The sequence below is a fragment of the Lygodium microphyllum genome, chromosome 25 (genome assembly GCF_053477565.2).
Source record: "Lygodium microphyllum isolate KBCC chromosome 25, Lygodium_microphyllum_v1.1.10, whole genome shotgun sequence".
NCBI lineage: Eukaryota > Viridiplantae > Streptophyta > Polypodiopsida > Schizaeales > Lygodiaceae > Lygodium > Lygodium microphyllum.
In genome coordinates this window covers 3,593,747-3,618,188 of record NC_141159.1, presented here as the reverse complement: position 1 = coordinate 3,618,188, position 24,442 = coordinate 3,593,747, and the positions used below count along the sequence as shown (strand labels likewise).

The 24,442-nt window shown below is 41.5% G+C and overlaps 1 protein-coding gene across 1 annotated transcript; it reads left to right on the top strand.

The window, feature by feature from the left end:
* Positions 1-211: 211 nt before the first annotated feature.
* SMG7 (Telomerase activating protein Est1) lies at positions 212-12,929 on the top strand. The gene is made up of 7 exons (XM_087666251.1): positions 212-627; positions 2,287-2,913; positions 3,009-3,131; positions 3,583-3,854; positions 9,112-11,746; positions 11,834-11,962; positions 12,096-12,929. Exons 1-5 carry the CDS (start codon positions 571-573, stop codon positions 11,711-11,713), a joined length of 3,681 nt encoding a protein of 1,226 aa, XP_087522377.1. The 5' UTR covers positions 212-570; the 3' UTR covers positions 11,714-11,746; positions 11,834-11,962; positions 12,096-12,929.
* The last annotated feature ends 11,513 nt before the right edge of the window (positions 12,930-24,442 follow it).

Here is a 24,442-nt window from a genome sequence, read left to right as displayed (position 1 = left end):
CCCTAATTTAAGCGAGGCTAGTTTCACTTGTTGGAGTCTCGTGTTGTGTAGGTGGAATCGACCTAAGGCTCTTAGCGCCCCTATACATTTTCTTATTGGGTTAATCTCACTAGGCCTTCAAGAAGGCTTTTGCGTTTTCTTTGCCCGCGTTCACTCGCTCTGCTGGACTTCATCCATTTTCCAAATTTCTTTTGTTGTTTGTTGTTTTGACTGGAGACCACTGGAGACCGACCTTTTTTCCCCACCCAACATTTTCCTGCAGCCTGCATTTCTCCTCTCTCTTCTTTCTCATTCTCATTCTTCTTCTTCCCCTTCTCTCCTCCTCCTCCTCCTCCCCCCCTTCTCCTGCTCCTACTCTTTTTCCCCTTTCAGCCTTCGCGATCTTCGTTTCTTTCTTTCTGATTCTCTCTCCCCTTGCCCTCATCAAATCCGAGAAGATCCCTTCCCAGCTTGAAGTGTAGCGTCTCCGTTATCATCTCCACCTATCTCTCCAACTGAGGTAATTGTGTGCGTCGCAGCAGCAGCGGAGCGCAAGAAGGGGAGAAGGAGGACCTGTGCGGCCGATGGACCATGACTCATCCAGGTGATCCGAGGACTGCATCGCAGGCTGCTCTCAACTATCAAAAGGTACCTTCTTAGCATGCCTCGCTATTGGTCTAGATCTTTCCGATCACGTGCACATTTGTGCGTGTGGATGGGACTCTCGCATCTCTCAGATGCAACGTCTGCAGATTCTTGCTTCGGCGTCTATCCTTTGCCGTCCCACCTGTATTTTCTTGTTATCTATCCCCGTGTCTCAAAATATGGGTTTGCGCAGTTCTGTTACGCCAGCTTCAAACATGCTTACTGTTTTGCCAATCTTGACAGTACGAGACCTTTCTGAGAATCTTTCTCACCGCCTCTCATGTCTGGGAATGTAAAACAATCGTTCACGTTCTCCTGGAAATTGGACAATCTTATCATTTTCTGTGAATGCAAGCTCAGCTCTTGATATTTGTTTGCCACGGTCTTCTGTTTTTGTTTTATACCTGTGCTTGAATGCCTTTGATTCTGATCAGCAGGGTATTCGTATATCAGTGCTAGTTGGACTCAATGCTATCCCTTAGGCTATCATTTAGTTATTCAAGCACCGACTAGTTGTGCTAATTATGTGGCATTTAGCCACTTTGGTGCCACACCTTATGCAAACCATCATGCAAGCATCTTTGACAATCTGCTGTCAATCCTGGAGCTGTACTGTTGCAAGCCACATTGTTATACAGCTTCAGAACCTGTGTGTGCACACTTGGACGGCAGTAGTTGCAACAGCAGGTGGGGATGTTTGACTGTTTCTTCCAAGGTGGTTGCTTATTTTTTTCTCATGCTGTCTCCTTGCTCTGCTCTTTGATGGAAATCAGTGAAGTTTCCTTTTTTCTCTTGTAGGCACCATTTGTACAGAAACAGGTGTTTCTTGATACTGCTTTAGATAGCTATGTTCCATAAAGCCCCTGGTAATGGCGGTCTTTTGTAGCTGCAAATGCTTAGATTAGTTTGCACATTTTCTGGGCCACGGTCGAGTGGAGGTGCTTTTTGAGCGTTTAGTTTCCTCACTGAAAATAAGCTACACTCGGATTGTTACAGTTTCTAAAGGAAAAGTTTTGATTATGTGGTATGGATTGCTGCACACAAGAAGCTACACTCAGATTGTCACCGTTGCTAGAGGAAAAGTCACAATTATGAGATTTGAATTGCTGTACCCTAGACAAGACTCTCAACTATCTCATTTTGTAGAACAATCAAAGATGGATCTGGGATTTAAGCTACCTGCATGTGTTTCAGTAATGCAGAAAGTGATCCATAGTCTATAGAATTTGGAGAGAGAATTTACTAGATTCTCAGGTCCTCACATGCCAATTGCCAAGTCAATTTTACAAATTTGTGACCATGAATAGCAAGGGTTAGGACTATATTGGTAAGATTTTTATGCAGCACTGCATACATAATAGAGACCCTTCCTGGGTGGCCTGTGTGCTACTTTCTTCCTCTCGTCCTTCTCTTTCAATTGAGATTCCTGGGTGGCCTGTGTGCTTCTTTGACTATGCCTCATGAATTCATCTAAAGGTGTACATTCTATCTGTGGGAGCATGCATGAATCTCGACAATATATATTCTAGAATTCGGTTATTGTACTGCAGAGCTTAATTCTTCCTATTTAGCTAATACTAGGATAAGCTTAGTGTGGTGGAATTTACCATGTGGTTTTGCTATTCGTCAAGTGCTTACTTCCAGATTGTGGGCTGCCTTCAGGCTGTTGATTTGGAGAAACATTTGTTGACATCTCTTCAATCCAAAGGTCCTTTTGATCCAAATGTAAGGATTCTTCGTGATAATATACGGGAACTGTATGAGTCTATCATACTTGATGATCACGAATTTGCTGAGTCACATGATGTTGAGCAACATATTTGGCGCTTGCATCATACACGAATTGATGACTTTCGAGCGCGCATCAGGAAGAGTATGGCATCAGCGAATTCTGTTTCCGCCACTGCTACTGGTGTTCCTTCAGGAAACAAATCTGGTGGTAGAAGGGATCCTGTCCACAAGATATTAGCTGTTTTCAGGAGCTTTCTTGCAGAGGCAACAGGATTCTATCATGATTTGATTCTAAAAATCAAAGCAAAACATGGACTATCTCAGGATGATCTTTATTTAGAGGAGAATACACACTCAAAACATGATGATAAGAAAGTGACAGAATTGAAGAGATGCCAGCTATCGTGCCATCGATGCTTGATATATTTGGGAGACCTTGCTCGTTACAAAGAGTATTATGGTGATGGAGATGCAACAAATCGTGATTGGTCAATTGCTGCTGGGTTTTATGTCAAAGCTGGTTCATTATGGCCAGCCAGTGGAAATCCTCATAATCAGGTTCTAAGTTCGTCACATTGCCTAAGATCTAGATTCTAGGAGAAGTTTTTTTAAGAAACTGATGATTGTGGTGTTTTTTGGTTGATCGTCTGCAGTTGGCAGTGCTTGCAACATATGTTGGGGATGAGTTGTTGGCCGTCTATCATTATTTTCGCAGTCTGGCAGCTGAAACTCCATTTCTTACTGCAAAGGACAATTTGATAGTTCTCTTTGAAAAGGTATTACAGATTATATTTTTCATATCTATAACGTACTGAAAAGCTTCTTTTGCTTGACTGCAAGCAATTATCCTTGTTTCATTATTGTTCATGAAGGAACTTGAGCTGTTGTGGTCTATGATATGGTTCAATTGGAGCCTTGGCCTAGGACAATACTTATTTTCTGTTGCATGCAGTGGCAACTCATTCTTAGAATGCTAAAAGCAGTCTCCCTTTTTGTATGGGCTATATAATTCACTGGAGTGAAGTGGAGGTTAAGGCAGATAGTTCTAATTTATATTTTGAATTGTTTTAATGTTTGTGCCAAGTAGCACACATGAGCTAAATCTGTAGACTTTGGTTGGGTAGTTCTTGAAGTATGCAAGTTTTTCTGACCCATATTTGCAGTGTTCTCATAGAGCTAGGTTTTAGCAGCTTGATCCTTCTTATGGAAATTTATGTTTTCCTGCAGAACCGACATAGCTACATGCGGTTAGTTGCTTCATTTGAAAAAGAAAAATCTGCACATGATTCAGGCAGTCAAGGTCAATTGAATACTGGGATAAGCAAAGGAAAGTCTAAAGTGAGCAGAAAATCTCCTTCCAGAGCAGGTGATACCAAACAGAAACAAAGTGACCAGCATTATTCAGAATTGACTGCTGTTGCTTCAAATGCATCAGAGATTGTTAAAAGTTTCCGAATTCGCTTTGTCAGACTGAATGGGATACTATTTACTCGGACCAGGTACCCCAATTCTTTACACAAGTGAGGGAATTTTTGTTTTTTTTTGGGGGGGGGACTAGGCATGTTCAGCAAATTGGTGATTACTGATTACATCTGGGTGTTCGGTAATATTACAACTGCTTGTAAAGTCTTTGCTTTGCCTTAGTTCATGAGCTTATAATGTCATAGTGCATTTGTGTTATGAAAATTAAAGCGTTAACTAATGTGACATTTATGAGGAACACCTTGAAGAGCTGTGACTTTCTGTATATTATGGAATATACATGTACAAGGTTCTGGGTTGCATGGCTAATTGCATGTGTAAGTATCACATTTGGCCAAGGGCTTGGGCCATGAAAAATACAGGGCTCCTTTCACTAAATGCATCTGTGCAGGGGTAGAGCTAAGTAAGTGAGTGATGTGGCTGGGAGGTGAATTGGTCCAGCTCACGCACTCTTTTGTCTCTTCTTTCCTTTGCTTGCACAAACCCTAACTTACAAATCAGACCAGTAAGTTGTTATTCCTCATCTGTCATTACAACATGCAGATATACTCATCTATTATTGGTATTAGAGCTCAAAAACCTTGGGAATTAAAGATATGATCAAAAAAGTTAAAATTTTTGTAAACAATAAGCAAAAACGACCTCCCAAAAGTGCTTATGAGTGCCCCAAATATGCCATGATTGCATCAAGAAGTTAGGGGTGGAAGCAGGGATGGAAATTAGTGTTGATGACTGGTCCAAATCTGCCATGTGGGAGCTCAGTTATGCATCACGACCGCTGGACAGTATTTAATTAATGCTACAGGTCATTTTCTGGATCCCCAAAACAGCTACAACAATGGATGGTGAATGGCAAATTCAGCTAGGAAGAGGGTTGCTAGTGCACTTTTTACATCATGAAGGTAAATTCATCTAGGAAGAGGGCTGCTAGTGTGCTCTCACAAAGGTGGAGAATGCTCTATGGAGGGAGCGAAACAGAGTCCTTTGGATAGGGGGACGTCGAAGACATTAGATGAAAGTGGACAGCAGTGAAGAGAGCGAAATACAGTCTTTGACAGCTAGAGAAGGCGATGAAGATGACTCTTAGGGCTGTAGCAACAAAAAATGAAAAATGCCTATTGATGGAATGATATGTAGATGATGGAGAGAACCTCGAAGAGAAAGGGAAGTTGATGAAGAGAGCCTCCAAGATGGAGGACAAACATTGTAGTAGACATATAGCATTATTAGTTTGCTGATGAAGAGCCTCCAAGGTGAAGGGCAGTTACTATAACTAATTTTTTCGTGATAGTAGTAGTGTAAGAGCAATCCAATCATGCGGAGGAGGAGTTAAAGCCTAGGGAGATAAGAGACTTGCTGTTGTTGCCAAGCGACCACTAAAAGAAGTGCATATCATCATGAATTGACTGTCACCAACCGCAGTAAAAAGGCAAGTAGTGGATGGTGGCATGTTGTAATGTGGTTGAAACAAGCTGAATAACTAGGTGATTGTTGAATAAGAGTGAGGCATGCAAAAATGTAGATAGCAAGCCATGCAAAATAAAGATGATGATTGAAAGTAGCTCTTGGATGGCTATTGGGAGCACTGACTATGGAGGATGGAAGTTGATAACAAGACTCATAGTGATATAAACAAGAAGACAATTTGTTGCTCAATGACAGCCTATAGAAGAACTAGCAAAAGTAAATAGAGTAGTGGATGAAGATTGGGGCCTTTGGATGCGGAATGAAGGTGGGTAGCGAGCCACCAAAGATGGGTAGCAACTAGGTGATAACAAATTTGAGATGCAATAGGTCTAGGATGTAGCAAATAGGGCAACAACAATTATATCGTGATGGCATTCACTAGGTGCTTGTAGGTGGAAGGGGGCAGGACTTGGAGAAGAGCAAGAGTGGTTGGGAGAATAAAGAGTGAATGAGGATGGGCTTACTAGTGACAATTCCTTTTAATAGGGGATATTTGGGAATTGGTCCTATGATGCTAAACAAAAGCCTTTTAACATAAGTAAAGCCTTTTGGGGTTGATTTAAGGAGTAAAAAGTAGGCATAAATGCATGATAATTAATTATTACTAGCCTTGATTTTGGATGCTCAACACACCCTCTCCAAGCCAAAAGGGTTCCCAAGATGGAGAGTCATGCTCCACCCATTGATTAGCTAAATAATGTAAGGCAATAAATACACAACAAGTTCCATTAAGGACAATTATGTGGCGAGGGAGTTGGTGAAGGTTATCGATGGTAGAGATGGGAGCGAAATGCAGTCCACCGTAGCTGTTTGATAGAGGAAGATTGAAAGAGAGACACTTGTAATCTAAGAAGGAAATAACCCCACTATAGAGGAAACTTATGAGGAAGAATAGTAGCCAAGGTGCCCGCAACTTGACCTTGAGAGAAGCCATTAGCTTGGTCTCCATGTTGGTAATAGGTATGCTTTGATCCATTAGTCTCTAGAGATGAGACACTATCCTTGCCTCCATGCTCAACAAGATTTGAAGGCAAAGCCGTCAAGACATGGTTGAAATTCCAAGGTTCCATCCTAGGTAGAACCTATAGATTCTAGGTATCAATATTGCAAGAGGACTATGAAGGCCACAACCCTTGCCATTGTGTGTGGATTGTTGAGGTGTGGAGTGAAACATAGTCCTTCAATGAATGATGGTGGGATGGAGGGAGTGAAACACAATTCTTGGATGACTGATCAGTATGGGCAGTAAGCCCCTCTTAAGGCTCCTCCAAATCCCCCTCTGAAGGAGATAGGGAATCAAGAATCTCATGGATGACATTCTCTGGGTAGGGAGGGGGTATGCTATCAAGAGTATCGAAGAAGGTACTTGGGACTTGGATTGTGGTGGAGAGAATGGAAGGCAATTCTTAGATAGGTACTTGAGATGGCATTGTGATGTTGAGAAAAAGAGGGATGGGAGGCAGGGGAATCACAAATCTTCTCCTTAATGCTTGTGGTGGAACTTTATTTGAGGAGTTCAATGAGAAAGTAGTGCAACTCCTTAACTCTTGGGAGCCATGGGTGGGTGACAATCTCTATCTCTTGATGGAATACATTGTAGAGTTGAAGGTGGTGGCGAATTTTGACCTATTCCGCATACAAAGGTGAAAATCTGAGGCAAATAAGTATATTGAGAAAATGGATGAAGTGCACAAGAAAGTAAATTAAGCTCTCAAATGTCAGATGGAAGAGCACAAGAGAGCAGTAGACCATCATTGTAGACATTGGCCGAGGGTGATTGGCTCTCTCGCTCTTTGAAAAGGCAAGGTGCAAAAAGATGAAGGGAAAAGAGTGCTTGTTTCCTAAGTTAAGCATGAGAGGCTATGGGCCTTTTCAAGTAACAAAAAAGATCATTGATGTAGCTTACATGTTGAAGCTACTAGATTCATTGGAAGATTGTGGCAGTGCCTTTTTTTGGCCCGTCTATGGTTGTGGGTGCTTGACACATGATGTGCCACTTCAGATCTTGTGTGGCTATTTTAAGCTGCCTGTTAGTTAGCTGACCTCTTCTTTTTTTCATGTTCTTATGCTGTCTCCCACTTTCAGTCCTCTCTCCAAGTGCTCTTACTGCAACTATACATTGTGGCATGTCCAGGGGATTTTTGCTCTTGTACCAGCCTCCACCATCATCCATGTTTCTTCACCAACTCCATTTCTATTTATGTCATTCTATTTGGGGTTCCTTTTTCCCCTGCCACTCCAATGTGATAGAGAAGTTGACAAATCTTGAACCCTGACACAGCCAGCTGTGTTTTCTGTGCAGCTGTCTGCATTTTCAGTCTGCACACTGCTGTGCCAATACCACTGAGACCCTCACCTCAGCCTCTTTCATCATTAGCAACATGTTTGGGATCAGAGCTTCTGCATTTTCTGCTACAATGGCCTGTAACAGCTGCATTCTTTGCTGTGGAGGCATTTGTGCTGCAGTTTGATCTGCTTCAAGCCCTCTATCCAAACATAGCATTGAACCAGGTACTTAAATCACTGTAGTTGTCACTTAGAACATCACGCTAGATGGCGAAGGCATCATCTCCAAACTTGGAACCAATTGCTCCAGGGGTTCCATCTGTTATGTCAATCACTGTTGACTTCACTACATGACCAGATCTGGATATGGAACTGCCATGGTGCTCGTTTATCCTTGTATAAATGCTGTGGGAAGAACATATGACCAGTTTCTTCATATGCAATATCCATGATTCTTGTTTACTATCGCACAACTGCTGTTTGGAGAAGAAAGGATCATTTGGACTGCACCAATCGTGATTTATTATTGAAGTGCTGAAAAATGAAGGAGACGAACTCTTTGACATGACACACAAGGAAGTTTGGGGCTTGGGCATTGTATAATGATTGAGTCCAGGATTTGGGCCTAATTGTAGAAAGCTTGCCCCAGCTTTGATACCAACTTTAAGATGCCTGTTATATTATTTGGAAGTCAGAGAAGACTGGTGCAGCAGCAGAACAAAGGCAGATCTACTGTGAATGTACAAGTGCACAAAGTGGTGGATTTGAGCCATTACCACCAAACCTGGTGGAAAAACTGCTGTTGTGCACCCACAATGCTGGATAGACCTGCTACTTTACAATCCAGCACTGTAACAGCCTCCATCCTCCTTTCTCTGATGAGTCCCACCAATCTGCCTGGTAGATACTGCTCACTTTCTCTGAGTGATGCTAAAGCTGCTGCAGATCTTCTGGAGGAGCTTTTTTGTACCAAATTGCTATGACTCACTACAATGTGCACAACATGGCCTTAGTCTGTCTAGCAGGTCCAACCTGTGTCCTGACATATCTGACCTGTAGCCTGCTGAACTGTCAGCTGGCTATAGCTTGTTGTAATGGCCAGCTTGCTGCCTTTCATCTGACTGCGCCCTCTGTCTGCCTTTTTAGAGTGCATCATTTGATACCTGCATCTGTCCTGTGTCTAGCTGCCACTTGTGACACTTGATTCGTGTTGGCTTGTTTTCTTAAACCAGAAGTTGTGTACCCATTGTTTGTGTAAGTAGCTGCATTCTGGTGTCTTGGAACATTGGGTTTAATTCCATCTTGATGGTTTATACCCAAGACCCTAAGGGGATTGAAGATAAAGTTGACAATCAATGCACATGTTTTATGTTGATTCCATGGATCTTTTAAAGAATAATCATTAGCTTGTCAAGGTTGACAGTTTTCTCTCAAATACCAGGCTGCAAAATTATGTGTTTCCTTTTTGTTCTCCATGTGTCAAATCAATACTCACTAGACTCCTATGTTTAAATCATGCAGCTTGGAGACTTTTGCACATGTTCACAGTTCCATTTTGTCTGAGCTCAAGCAGCTGCTTACATCCAAACCTAAGGGAGGAGACCTAGAAGTGAGCTGCAATGTTCTGGCTACAGGAGGCATGTGGGGGACAGGACCAAACATTGTTCTTCAGCTTGTTGCTATTCTTATCTTTACTGTTCACAACGTAAATTGGGGCTCTGATTCTCATCAGCCTACCTATGCAGAGATACTCCAACGCTCTGTCATTTTGGAACATGCATTTATTGCCACATTTGAATGTGCTGGATGTATTATGCAACACTGTGTAGATGCTGGGAATGCTTCATCAAGTCCATTTTTGCCTGCTGTGCTTGTAATCATGGAATGGCTGGCATGCAGGCCTGAGATGGCTTTGGGCACAGAGATTAAGGAAAAAGAAGGAAATGCTAGGGTCTTCTTTTGGAAAGCATGTGTAAAGCTGTTGAATAAGCTGTTGGATGATGATGTTCGTCATGATGCAAAGGGTTCTTTGAAACATTCCAAAGAGGGGAATGACATAGGGTCAATTTTATGGGAGGATCAAGAACTACAAGGATTCACCCCTTTGCAACCAGTTCAGGCAAACCTTAATTTTTTTAAAAGGCCAAATGTTGGTGTTGAAAATGAAAAAGACAACTGCACTCGTGTTCAACGCATAATAAGGGCTGGAAAATGTGTATCTCTTAGCTTTGAAGGAAGTGAGAATGGCATTTACTATGATGAAGAAACTGGTAGGTTCTATTGTTCAGGTGATAAAGTTAAGAGGGACAAAATGAGGGATGGTGACTTTGTGTCAACCAATGAGTGTTTGGTATCAAAGGATTTGGAAACGCCAAATGAAGTAATAGGATTTGTGAGTCTGAATGAAAAGCAAGTAGATTCTTATCTTTCAAGAGATGTAGAGTTGTCCTCACTGAAGTTGACTTCAGGTGAGGAAGAAGATGAAGTAATTGTCTTCAGGCCATCAGCAAAGTTGAACCAAGTGAATTCTGACGGCAATGTTGCAGATGCTGTTTCAGTGCGGAAGGAATCTGTAGATGAGATCTGCAATTCAGCATCTCTTGGAAATGCTCAATTTAGCTCTTGGAACCAAACAAAAGCTTCGGAGTCCTTTGGGGATAATTGGAACCCCTCTGCACCAGCTAACATATTACATGGGCCCTTACCTTCTTCTGTTCCTTCTCCATTGGCTATATTGGCTCCTCATGTTACTCGAATAAATGCTTTGCCCCTTGAACCAGTAGTTTCAACTGTGTCAGCCACTGGTTCAATCACTGAGGGGGGATGTAGAAATTCTTTGGTGGATGGAGATGGCATGTATATGGAGTCTAGATCAAGAGACAACTCTCTCTCTGTTGGCTTTCCATTAGCTTCAAATGTGTTTGAAAGCAGTTACAAAGCTCCAAATGGTGCATCTGTGACTCCTCTAAATGCTTGGGGAGCTGGCAAGGAGTTTGGAATGTTCCAGAGTCAACACCCTTGGACTCCCCTTCCTGGAAATGCAACATATGGTACAGCAGGCAGATCTCTTTGGAATCCTGAGCTGCACATGCTTGCTGCTGCAAAAATGTTTACAGGAGTTGGACCAAACAGCTCAAGTAGTATGTCAGGAGGCAGAATTGCCCTTGCAGATGTTTTTCCAAATTTGAAACAGACATCAGAGAGTCCACTCAGCTCTTCTGAAATATCCAACTTGCTTCCAACATCTGTGGTAAATGATTTGCAAGCTACTGCTCCTTTTGCATCCGATATCAAAAACACACTGCTGGACAATATTATCAAATATCAAGAAGCCAATGTTATGCATAAGGAAGACAAACCTTTAAATGCTCAGATGGGTGGATATGGACAGAGGGAAAGCCGTTTGCCTGCCAGTGCTGCTCTAAAGACTGCAGCAGGACCTTCCAGTGACACTGAAAAGACAGTTCCTAGAACTGCAGGTCGCCCTTCAGGCATGAGGCCGCCACCTGGATTTGGTCCTTTACCTGGAAAGCTCAGTACGACTGTCCCTATGACTTCAACAGCTCCAGGTTCACAAAGTGTAGGAGGGCAGCTGGTTGGCACATCAGTGCAGCCCAAAGTTGTTCCTGATAGTCTTCCCTCCCTTACAGGTTATGAGCATGTTGATGATTATGGTTGGTTGGATGGTTATACAGCACCTGAAAGAGAAATAAGACAGGTTACAAATTTTGGAAAGGTCAAGTCAGCAGGCCCCTCAGAATATGAAATGTGGACCGGAGGAAACAATGCAGCAAACCAGGGTACATTATCTCCTTTTCCAGGAATGAAGGTCTTTGACTCATTTGTCAATTCCCCTTCTGTATTACAGCAGCAGCACCAGATTGCTCATTTGCAGCAAGAGCTCTTCAAGAATCAGCAACTTCATCTAGAACAAGAGCGGCACCAGATTCTTCAAGAACATCGAAGGCAGCAAGTGCAACAGCTTTACAATGCACAGCTCATAGCCCAAAGAGATCAACTCCATGCTGAGCAGCAGCTGTCATCTCAAGAGCCATTGTCCCTGCAGCAGCAGCAGCAGCAGCCACACCCCCCATGGCATGGAGCAAATTCATTTGTGTCGTGATGCATTTAGTTGCAGTCTGATTTCATGTCTGCGGTGAGGATTGCTCATATATGTTTCAACATCCGTCTATCTCATGTGCTTGTTTGTTTTACAACTAATCTGTTGCATCTTTTTTATCAGACAAGGTGAAATTGGGAGCCAGCTGTCTTAAGTGATGACATGAAGCTATGTCCAAGCTATATCCAGAGGTGTTTGGATAGAGGTGGGACTATGTCTTGATGAGGAAGACTTGAAAAAGATGCATTCAGGGTGAGTAGCTAGGTCCAAACATACCAAATTGCAACACGTGTGTTGCTGGAACAAACCCCAATAGGTATACTGCTTGTTTTATGTTTGGAGGTTTTCTGTGGTTTCATGTGGATTTTACTTATTTTTTCTGTAGGCCATCAGTAGAGATGGAAGCTTGGAAACAACTTTGCTGCAGAAGTGTGGTGTTTCTTTATGTGGGTGCCTGGGGTATTGCATTACTCGTCCAGATTGGAATGGGCCATAAAACTATACTGGTTGGAGCAAGCTGAGTGCAAGGGTGCCACATCAGTGCTGTGAGGGCCTGTGGATGTCACTTTCAAAGCACTGTGACAGCCTGAAGGGCCTGTGAATCACTCCGAAAGTCTTAATGGCTCAACTACAAGAATTCAATCTTGGTCATGCCAGCTGGAAGTACTTTGTAAGAGGTGGCAATCCATCCCATCTCTAAGCAATGTTGCTGTTGTCCTCTTATTTTATGCTGTCGGTGGGACAAGATGCGGATGTGTAGGAGCAGTGTCATGGCTGAAGGGATGAGATCAAGGTTTCTGTCTCAAGTGGTGATTAAGTGACCACATGCCAGCTCGGTGCAAAGGTGTGAAGCTTGATTTGCTGTGGTAAAGGTGGACCAACTATGCGCTGCTTACATACATGTTGAAGGATTCTGGAATTGTTGTGTATGCATATATTGGGCTTGCAGGGAATAAGTTATTGCCCAATGCAAAGATATGGTATGTGTGATTATGGTTGGCAGAAGATTTGACCAATTTAACTGCTATTGTATGTTTCGAAATGTATTCAGTTGTACTACTATGTTCTGGGCTTGTAGTTTGAGAGGACGTTACAGTCCTCGATGTTTGTCAGGAACAGGAATTTCAGATTCTAATGTGATGCTTGCGTTGTAATAGATATTAAGCATGATATAATCCAAGGAAGGTTAGTCTTGCTATTGGCTTTCTGTGTTTTGATTAGATTTTCTGATGGTCATATACCTGCTTTGCTGGCTTTTATTCTTGGGTCTGGCTCCTTCTAATTATAGAGCAATGGCCTTTGTTTACTTTTTCTGCTTCCATTTTGAGTTGGGTTTTATTAACATGATTAAAAAGTAGTGGAAATTTTAAAAATCTGATTGTAATGTGGTATAGATATATAGTATTTAAGAGCTTTAATGTTAAGATGCTTGTGTATGCCTGAAACAGTCGTATTCAAACGTCTACTGCTCATATGCAATATTATACACATGTATATGTATGAGTGTATACATAGATCTCTTGACTAAAAGCTTATAGAAAGTGTTTGTTTAACAACATTATAACTGAAGCTCTGATTATGTAACATCAAAATAATGTGATGTAATTGGCATATATGTTTTCTTGATGTGAGAAGTTGAAATTGTTGAACTACACCTTTGTGGCTAGATGTTAAATACATATGACATGAGGCATACACTTTGGAAAAAAGTGCGACTTGTGGCTAGATGTTAAATACATATGACATGAGGCATACACATTTGGGAAAGTGCGACCTGAAACATGCCAAACAGCAAAGCTCTCCTATATTGTCATCCATTCATCAGTTTCTGGTTGTGCCAGGGTGTAGTATATAGTTAGGAAGCTCATGTCTGTGTTTTGAAAAGCTTGTCTAGACTGATATGCTTACTAAGGGAAGCCTGTGTAGGCCAACATGCATTGTCAACATATGTACGATGAGGATCCATAGGGGACATGGCCTACATGTGCTCTACGAAGCATGCAGTTAATATATGTATGTGCACTCTAGCAGTGTTAATATATGTATGATGAGGATCCATAGGGGACATGACAAAGAAGACTAGGAGGCAAAGACAAAGAGAAGGGTTACATTCATAAGGTCTTGATGGATAAGTGACAACCACTATATGAGCTTCCCAGCCTGTATTTATTTTATCATACCCCGTTTGCTGTTCCCCTTGTTATGGAGGCTTTCTAACAGCAAAGGCTTGCAAGATACCAGAGTACTTCTTAGGTCCTTGCATTTCCATGCTGCCGAAGTGGTTTGCAACATTGTCTTGTTTTATAACATAAACCGATAAACCAAGTAAAGTTTCCAAAGCTGAGTGGAAATGGAAAGACTTTTCAGCCACTAGAGTGAAAATAAGAAATGGGCAGAGAGGAAATTTTTTATGAAGAGGCTCTCTGCTAGATGGTTGGATGTCTGGTTTAACAGGTAGTTGGGATATCTGACTTGACAATGCCTCAACAAATTGTAATGCACCATGTCTTTGTTGTAAAGGAATGGTAGCATTTCATATAATCTAACAGCAAATTCATTCTTAAGTAACATAGATGTAATGTGTCTGAAGGTGACTGGAGTGGCAGATGTTTGAGCTTGTAAGGTGTTTCCCACATCATCAAGCTGCACCAAAATGAGCGTCAAGTAATGTTGATTGCATTCTGCAAAGCTGATCCTGGATCTATGTCACTCAAAGGGTGAATGCTTGAATCATCGGTCAATGGAGAAATCCTTGTGAGGGAGAAATGAACCCATAGCAGACCCCTCAAATGGCCATCACATGCATGGTATGTAGAATGCCAACATTTTCACCTATGGGATCCTAATGCAAGTCGCAAATAGAGCCAAAGGTGGTCTTGTGGATACTATCTTCATAATGTAGCTGGTTCACTTTGGATGGAGCGCAACAAGGTCTAGCCTTCTTAGACATCCCTTGGAGGAGGATCTAAAGACATAGGACTCCAAGGGGGAAGGTGTGGCACCTCGACCGATATGTTGTTATGGTTAGATAATTTGGAGTGGTGACTTTGGATTTAGGATGTCAAGGCCTTGGATGAGATGAACTAGGATCTAGAAGAGTGGTGTTAGCTTGCTTCATTGGTCTCCCAAAAGCTAGTAATTATCTTGCCTACACAACTTGGATTACTAGACATGTTATCGTGCAAGATCACATGGGCTAGGCTCTTTTATGCGATAAACACTAGGTAGAGCATAGCATCGTGGATCCTATCAAATGGACCTTCACATGGCTCTTATGGCATAGTTGGAAGCCAAGGAGTCTCTTTCCTCCTATGGCTCATGGAACAGGGGGTCTTTTAGTTAGTGGTTGGGTTGATTTAGATGCAATATGATGAGGTTTGCCAATGTTGCTCATGGCCATGCTTGGAGACTTCAAATGACTATCTATGGCCATGTGAGGTGGCAAGTTGGTGTGGATAGGGGCGAACAAACTACTTCTCAAATAGAACCTAGGCTTGGGTGCATCTCTTGGGAGGATTTTTGTTGGCAATTGGTTAGTTAGGATTGTTGCCTATTTTGCAAGGTGGAGATGGATGATACAATCTACATGATCAAGGTTGGTTCATGTGAATGGCGGCTTGGAGGCTTTGTAGAATAGTTAGGGTACTAGAGCTTCTAGTGTTGTACTTGTGTGGAAGATTATTGGGAGCCTCAGGTTTGGAATATCTAGAAGGCTTGGTGCCAAATGATTTTTAGCGGCGAAAACCTCTCCATGTATGCCACCTTGGCTAAGATTTGGACATCCATTATTTAGTTTCTCAAAGTCTATTGGGAGCAGTATTAGGGTACTCTCAACTTTGATGGGAGCTTTGCAAGCAGTTTCTCGACAGGTTGGCATGGTGGGCGGGTTTCTAGACCACCTTAAGGACCCTTGTATGTATGATCAAATCATAGACAACTCTAGCTAGAATGTTGAGCATTTGCGCCTCTTGTATTCTCTATGGAGTAATAATGATCAAATCATAGACAACTCTAGCTAGAATGTTGAGTATTTGCGCTGCTTGTATTTTCTATCGAGTACTATAATTAGCCACACCTCTTTTAAAAAAAGAAAAGACAACTCTTATTTTGGGGATTTAATTCACAACTTTTATTTTGCCATGCATTTGAAAATGTATAAAAATCTTGGTACTTTGTATGCAAAAAGTTGCATGCTTTGAGAGGAGTTTGTACATTTTGGAAAGAGGCATTCACTTTCTTTTAGTTTTTCACTCAAGAAAAGAAACCTACTTCAACCAAAATACTTATGGAGATAGTTGCCCATAATTTGGGGAAACCATAACTAGTAGAGCAAAAAAATTAATAATCTGGTTGGTGCTATAGCATAAATTATTGCAAAACAAGTTGGTTGGTGACATTGGGTTTTCCTTTTGGAGAGGTTAGTTCAATAACTCTAAATTTTCTAGCAAATTATTGGTTGAGTTAGAAACATTGATATTAACAACAAGGGCTTAAGAAAATGAAGATCTAAGCATTGTTGGGTGAATGGCCAACAATGACTGGTACAACCATGAGTCCAATAGATGATCCTCATGAAGATGGGGAGGGTATAACACCTATTGGTAGAAAGAGATTGTTAATCACTTGGGGTTGCATTGCATTAGGGGAAAGCTATCAAATGATTAAGAGAGAGAAATTTATTCATCCTAGATGTAAGATTTATTGATTGGTAATGGGATGCATGGTGAGGCAATTTATTATGGTTTAATTGTTAAAAGAAGGTCCTTTTGTGTCCAACCATCTAATAAGAACCATGAATAACTTCACTATGTGGGGTGAGGAGAGGGATATTATACCTTGTCTTGCACTCTTTAGTGGTGCCTACAATTAAGTCATGTTATTGCTTTTCTCAATGTTTGAGAGCATTTGTATCTTAATACTATATTATTTTGGTTGTAGGTTTAGAAAGCCCCAAACCTCCAAAAGGGCTTCCTGAACTTACGACCTTTTCCAAACGTCCTTTTTAAATTAAAACCCCTTCCCCTCCCATTTCTCTCATGTGTAATATCTCATTTTCTCTTCTCTCTCCCTTTTTTAATTAAAAGTCCCTTCCCCTCTCTCTCTCATTATAGGGCTTAGGCTCTCTCGCTCTCTCTCTCTCTCTCTCTCTCTCAAATTAAAACCCCCTTCTCTCTCACGTGTAATCTCTCTCTTTTTTTTCCCCTCCCCTTTTTAATTAAATTCCTCCCCCCCTCTCTCTCATGTGTAGGACCTAGGTTCTCTCTCTCTCTCTCTCTCTCTCTCTCTCTCTCTCTCTCAATTAAATTAAACTTTTAAAAAAATCAAAAGTCACACACACACACACACAGAGTTAGGTTAAACTTTTCAATTTAAAGCTTTCCTTTAATTAAATATTTTATAAGTTTTTTTAAATTTAAAGGAGAGAGAGAGAGAGAGAGAGAGAGAGAAGAAGAAGAAGAAGAAGAAGAAGAAGAAGAAGAAGGAGAGGGGGGGAAGAGGAAAGAGAACAATCTTTTTTCCCTCTCCCCTTTTTAATTAAATTTCTCCCCCCTCCCCCCCTCTCTCTCTCATGTATAGGGCCTAGGCTCTCTCTCTCTCTCTCTCTCTCTCTCTCTCTCAAATTAAAACCCCCTTCTCTCTCTCACATATAATCTCTCTTTCTTTTCCCTCTTTTCTTTTTAATTAAATTCCTCCCCCTTCCTCCCCTCTCTCTCATGTGTAGGGCCTAGGCTCTGTGTGTGTGTGTGTGTGTGTGTGTGTGTGTGTGTTAGGCTAAACTTTTTAATTTAAACTTTCCCTTCAATTAAACATTTTTGAAAATTTTTAAATTTAAAGAAGGAGAGAGAGAGACAGAGAGAAGAAGAAGAAGGATAAAAAAGAAGAAAGAGATGGAGATGGAGAGGGGGGAAAGAGGAAAGAGAATAGTCATTTTTAAATTAAACATTTTTCTTCCTCCCTCTCTCTCATGTGTAGGGACTAGGTTCTCTCTCTCTCTCTCTCTCTCTCTCTCCTTTAATAAAATCAAACTTCTTTTTAAATCAAAAGTTTCACATACACACACACACACAGAGTTTGATTAAACCTTTTAATTTAAATTTTCTTTTAATTAAATATTTTTTTAAAAAAATTCACACACTTTGAGAGGAAGATAAAAGAAGAAGAAAAGGAAGAAGGATAAACAGAAGAAGAAGAAGAAGAAAGAGAAAAAGATGGAGAGAGGGAAGGAAATAGAAAAGAGAATAGTCTTTTTTAAATTAAAACTATTTTAATATATTTTTTGACAGAGAGAGAGAGAGAGAGAGAGAGAGAGAGAGAGAGAGAGAGAGAGAGAATGGGAGAGAGGGGGAATAGAGAGAGAGAATTATAGGGAGAGAAAATATAACATTTAAGAGGCAAAGAAAAAAGAAAAAGAGGGGAGAGAAGAAAAGGAGAGAGAAAAGAAGAGAGAGAATTTAAGCATGGAGAGAAAATTATAGAGAGGAAAGATAAAATTTAAAAGAAAGAGAAAATAGAAAATAGAGTGAGAGAAAAAAACTTGAGAGAGAGAGAGAGAGAGAGAGAGAGAGAGAGAGAGAGAGAATGAAGAGAGAATAATAAGAAGAAAAAAAAGTAAAAAAGAGGAGAGGAAGAGAAGGAAAAGAGAGGAGTGAGCAGGGAGAATAAAAGGGGGAGAGAAAGAGAGAGAAGAGAAAAGCAAGGAGAGAAAAAAAGGAGAGAGAGAGAGAGAGAGAGAGAGAGAGAGAGAGAGAGAGAGAGAGAGAGAGAGAGAGAGAGAGAGAGAGAGAGAGAGAGAGAAAGAGAGAAAGTTATATTAACTGTTGAGATATCGAGCTCCACTCGTGATACGCCAGGGTGACCGTTGTGTATTTATGTCACCGACTTGTCAGTTGCAGATGCGGTTGGTACACCGCCCCTGAATAATAGCTACATGATAGCTATCCTTATCTACTCTAGTTCGTGGCTCAGTTAGTATGCCACCTTAGTTAGTTGAGTTTGGTTTGAGACCCATATCTAGGGTTCTTCTATTTCTTTGTACTAGAGTCTTTCTTGGCTTACACAACTAAGAAGAGGAAAACTGTTTTCAGCCTCCACCCTTGTGTGTCTTCCCCCATTGTGCAAGCAAGAAAGCTTCAAGCGAAACTCCTTCCTTCTCTCCCACAATCTTGACATGGTATCAGAGCCTTGTTCGTGGTAAGGAGCTCAAGAAAGCAAGCCAAGCTCGCGGTGTTCTGGTAAGAGGAGCAGTGTTGTTTTCATTTTCTGTTTTGGGAGCAGATCTCTGCAGGTAGCACAGCCAGAAAGTGCAAGAGTGCATTGTCTCAGGTTGAGACGCCCTTCGCGGTGAAGCAAGAGGGCAGTATATGCTGCGGGAGAGGCCTTTAGCCCTTGGCGACCTTGTTTTTTTGATTTGAGGCCATTTCGGGGCCTGTTTTGGAGGCAGAAGTTTTCTGCACGCACTCAAAAAAAGGCCCAGTTTTATGCTGTGCAGGCACTGTTCTACAGGTCGGTGAAAAGTTACTGTAGAAATTGCATCGTATGCTTGTGCGCAGAGACATTGGGAGTTACAGAATCATCCCTGTTGCCTGTTGATGCAAAATCGTCACTAGGAAGTGACTGTGTGGTCAAATACCACTTTCGCCAGTTTTGCAGATTTTCCCTTGTGAGGGTGAAGTTGTGTTTTTTGCAGTGACAGAATTTTTTGCAGTGTTCTGTAATGGCATCTGATTCTCTTTCACAGATTGTCACTAAAAAGCTTGACAAGAACAACTTCCAAGCATGGAAATTTAGAATGATGAATTTCCTTATGGGAAAAGGATATTGGGAATTTGTTGCAGGAAATGAAGAAGAACCAGTTCTTCCTGATGTTCCCAATCAACAGCAAATGCAAGCATTTAAAGCATGGCATGAGAGAGCCAGGAAAGTTATGTATTGGCTGTCTATCAGCATTTCAGACTCTATAATTGTGCATATTCAAGATGCAAGTACGCCAAAGGAGGCATGGGATACTTTGTCAAAAATGTATAGCACAAATACGCAAGCCAGGAAAATGCAGCTCAAGCAAGAGTTGCACAATGTGCAAAGAGAAAATATGAGCATCAACGATTACCACATGAAAGTGAAGAAGATTGCAGATGCACTTGCTTCCATTGGGTCACCAGTGGAAGATGATGATTTAGTTTCTGTGACCTTGAATGGTCTAGGAAAGGATTATGCACAGTTTCGGACATCCATTTCAGTTCGTGAAAGATTTCCTAATTTTGAGGAGTTGATTGCTCTTCTAATTTCTGAGGAACAGAGAAATGGTGGTGCATCTTCTTCAGGAGGAACTTCAAAAGAAGCTGTCTTCTACTCAAATGTTGGAAGAGGTAGAGGCAGAGGTAGAGGAGGCCGATTTGGAGGCCGTGGTGGAAATCAGAATATGCAGCAAACTCAAGAAAACCAGTCCTATGGAGGAGGACGTGGTAACTCTAGAGGCAGGGGGAGCCAAAGAGGTCGTGGTGGATGGCAAAGAGGTCAAAATGCAAACAGTAATGTTGAATGCTACTACTGTGGTAAAATGGGTCATATGGCTAAAGACTGCTATAAAAAGCAGAATGTCATCATGAATGGAAAACTGCAACAAGGGAATTATGCATCTTCTAGCAGACAGGGTGATGACAGAAATGAGCATTTGTTCATGGTGCAGCACATGAACAATTCTGTGATAAGTGCAGAAGAAAGCAATGATGTATGGTATGTTGACTCAGGTGCATCAAACCACATGACAGGTCATGCAGAATGGATAGAGGATGCAAGGAAAATGGAAAAACCAGGATTTGTGGAGACTGGTGATGATACTGCACATCCTATTGTGCAGATTGGAAAAATTCCCTTGTCTATGCAGGATGGGAAAAAGAAATACCTATCCGATGTATTTCATGTCCCGAATATCACCAAGAATCTGGTTTCTGTTGGTCAAATGGTTGAACAGGGCTTGCAGGTCAGATTTAATCCTCATGGATGCTTTGTTGAGGATATGAAAAATAAAGGTCGCTTGATAGCAAAAGGAAAGAAGAAGGGCAGAATGTTCAAGAGAGTAAGAAGCCATTGGAATTAATCCACTCTGATGTGTGGACTACTAAAGCTGCATCTCTTGGAGGCTGTCATTATTATGTCACTTTTATTGATGACTATAGCAGAAAAGTTTGGGTGTATTTTATGAAAAAGAAAAGTGAAGTTTTTGGGCTTTTCAAAACCCTTAAAGCTATAGCTGAAAAAGAAACAGGTCTGCAAATAAAATGCCTAAGGTCAGATGGAGGGGGAGAGTACATCTCAAATGAGTTTGCAAAGTTCTTGCAGGAGCATGGCATAAAGCAGCAATATTCATGCAGTTATACCCCACAACAAAATGGAATTGCAGAAAGAAAAAACAGGCATATTGGAGAGGTATCTCGTGCCATGCTCAATGAAAAAGACTTGCCAGATTTTTATTGGGCTGAAGGAGTTGCTACAGCAGTCTACATAATGAACAGGACTCCCACTGCAGCAATACATGGAATAACTCCAAAGGAGAGGTATACTGGTAGGAAACCAGATATTTCTCATTTGAAAATTTTTGGTTGCATTGCCTATGTACATGTGCCAGATGAGTTGAGATCCAAGTTGGATCCAAAAGCTGAGAAGTGCATCTTCATTGGTTACTCTCTGCAGCAAAAAGGGTATAGATGCTATAACCATTCTACTCGTAAGTTTACAGTGAGTAGAGATGTTGTTTTTGATGAGATGAGTAGCTGGTATAAACCAGTAAATGTGATTGATGATATAGATGCACAAAATGGTAATGCTGCACAGAATTCACAGTAACAGTCACAAAATATTAGTGGACCTGGAGCGTCCTCTAGTAGTGGTTCACATTCTTCGCCATGGACAGGTAGATTGAGATCAAGAGAATCTTCTCAAAGTAATGCATATAGTGGTATGCAGGTATCAGGAAAAGGAAAAGAGAAGGTTGATCAGCCCATGTTTGATGTGAATGCAGGTCACTCTTATGTGGATGGTGAATCCAGTGGCTCAGAACAGAGCATTGATGATGAGTTGGGTATTCCTTCTATTGTTACACCTGGAGTAAGGAAGACCAGGGATGTTTTGAGAGCACCTGGGAGTGAACCTACTTTGTGCAGGTCTACGAGAGCTAGGTATCCTGTGGATAGGCTGAAATATGATGGATTTACAGCCATTCACTATGCCTATATGGTCAAAGTGATATAGGAACCAGAACCCACTTCTTTTGAGCAAGCCATGGGAAAAGAAAAATGGGAGAAAGCCATGGATGAAGAAATGGATGCCTTGGAAGCAAATGCTACATGGGAATTGGTACCTTTGCCTAAAGGTAAAAATGCAATTGGCTGTAAGTGGGTTTATAAGGTGAAGCACAATGCAGATGGTTCTGTGAATAGATACAAGGCAAGATTAGTAGTCAAGGGGTATGCACAAACATATGGCATTGACTATGAAGAAACATTCAGTCCAGTTGCAAGGATGGCAACCATAAGAGCAGTCATTGCTATGGCTGCATCAAAGGGATGGTCTTTACATTAGATGGATGTAAAGAATGCCTTCTTGCATGGTGATTTGCAAGAAGAGGTCTATATGGAGCAACCACCAGGTTATGTGCATGCTATTCATCCTGAGTTTGTTTGCAAGTTGAAGAAAGCCTTGTATGGCTTGAAGCAAGCACCTAGAGCATGGTCTGACAAGATAGGACAGTATCTTGTCACTATTGGCTTTCAGATTTCCAAGGCATATTTCTCACTTTATGTGAGAAAAACAGAGAAAGGTATTATGCTACTTGTCATTTATGTTGATGATTTGATTATGACAGGTGACAGTGATGAAGATATCCTTCATGTGAAAATGCTATTGAAGCAGAAGTTTGAGATGAAGGATTTGGGAGAGCTACGTTATTTCTTGGGCATTGAGGTGATTAGATCACCAAGTGGGATACAGCTCTTGCAGAGGCAGTATGGATTGGACATGCTGTCCAAATATGGGATGACAGGCTGTAAGCCTATTTCAGTTCCTTTGGAGCAGAATGTGAAGCTGAGCACAGATGCAGGTGAGCTTCTAGAAGACCCTACTATGTACAGACGCATAGTAGGAAGTTTGATTTATATGACTATTACCAGGCCAGATTTGAGCTATGCTGTTGGATTGGTAAGTCAGTTTATGCAGGCTCTAAGGAAACCACATTTGGATGCGGCTAGACGCATACTCAGGTATGTGAAGTCCACATTGCAGTATGGACTATTTTATGAGACTGGGGTTCAGATACAGTTGCATGGGTACACTGATGCTGATTGGGCTGGTAGTATTTCTGATAGACGATCTACTAGTGGATATGTGTTCTCTTTTGGGAGTGCTGCAGTCACTTGGAGCAGCAAGAAACAGTCTACAGTTGCCTTGTCGAGCACAGAGGCTGAGTACAGGGGTGCAGCAATGGCTGCATGTGAGGTAGCTTGGTTGCATAAGCTACTTTATGATATGCATCAGTCTACAGATGGACCAGTTGTCATTTATTGTGACAACATGAGTAGTATACACTTGGCAAATAACCCAGTCTATCATGCTAGAACAAAGCACATTGAGGTGTATTATCACTATGTGCGAGAGAGGGTTTTACTAGGTCTTATTGATCTAGTTTATGTCAGCACAGAGGATCAGGTAGCTGACATATTCATGAAGGCATTGGGTGCAGAGAAGCTGCGCAAGTTCAGAGACTTGCTTGGTGTGCAGGAATTGGGATTGAGCTCGAGGGGGAGTGTTGAGATATCGAGCTCCACTCGTGATACGCCAGGGTGACCGTTGTGTATTTATGTCACCGACTTTTCAGTTGCAGATGCAGTTGGTACACCGCCCCTGAATAATAGCTACATGATAGCTATCCTTATCTACTCTAGTTCGTGGCTCAGTTAGTATGCCACCTTAGTTAGTTGAGTTTGGTTTGAGACCCATATCTAGGGTTCTTCTATTTCTTTGTACTAGAGTTCTTTTTGGCTTACACAACTAAGAAGAGGAAAACTGTTTTCAGCCTCCACCCTTGTGTGTCTTCCCCCATTGTGCAAGCAAGAAAACTTCAAGCGAGACTCCTTCCTTCTCTCCCACAATCTTGACATTAACGTCTTCTAAAGACCAAAACTGGCCTATGAGACAAACTGTGATACAACTAATGAGGTCCAGGTATCCAAAATAAAAGTGCTGAATGAAAAGCTAAAAACTGGAAACTGAAAATACAGTGCTGTGAGTGTGATAAGTGTCGTGTATGTGTATGTGTGTGTGTGTGTGTGTGTGTGTGTGTGAGAGAGAGAGAGAGAGAGAGAGAGAGAGAGAGAGAGAGAGAGAGAGAGAGAGAGAGAGTGTGTGTGTGTGTGTGTGAGTGAGTGAGAGTGAAGAAAAAGAATGAGAAACGAAGAGGGAAAAGAGGAGAGAAAATATGAGAAATGGATTGTTGAGTGAAGTTGTAATGCTATAATCGCTTCACTTTGGGGCAATGAAGCTGCCACCGTGAAGCGGCCTAGCATTCAGTGCACATGAAGAGCACATAGAATGCTAGTTTATTTAATTGTGGTGAGGCACAAGTTGGGAGAACTCATATCTATTGTTAGCTTTCAAGGTCATTCTAAGAATGATAAGAGGGTCTCATTGACAATAAGCACTCAACAAGGCTCATTTAAGCCTTCAAAAGCTCCTGAATAA

Bases quoted from the DNA above. Each gene is read 5' to 3' on its own strand.
- SMG7 (XM_087666251.1), top strand. From the start codon at position 571: ATGACTCATCCAGGTGATCCGAGGACTGCATCGCAGGCTGCTCTCAAC. The intron at 3,132-3,582 runs GTATTACAGATT...GTTTTCCTGCAG, and splicing joins TGATAGTTCTCTTTGAAAAG to AACCGACATAGCTACATGCG. The intron at 3,855-9,111 runs GTACCCCAATTC...TAAATCATGCAG, and splicing joins ATACTATTTACTCGGACCAG to CTTGGAGACTTTTGCACATG.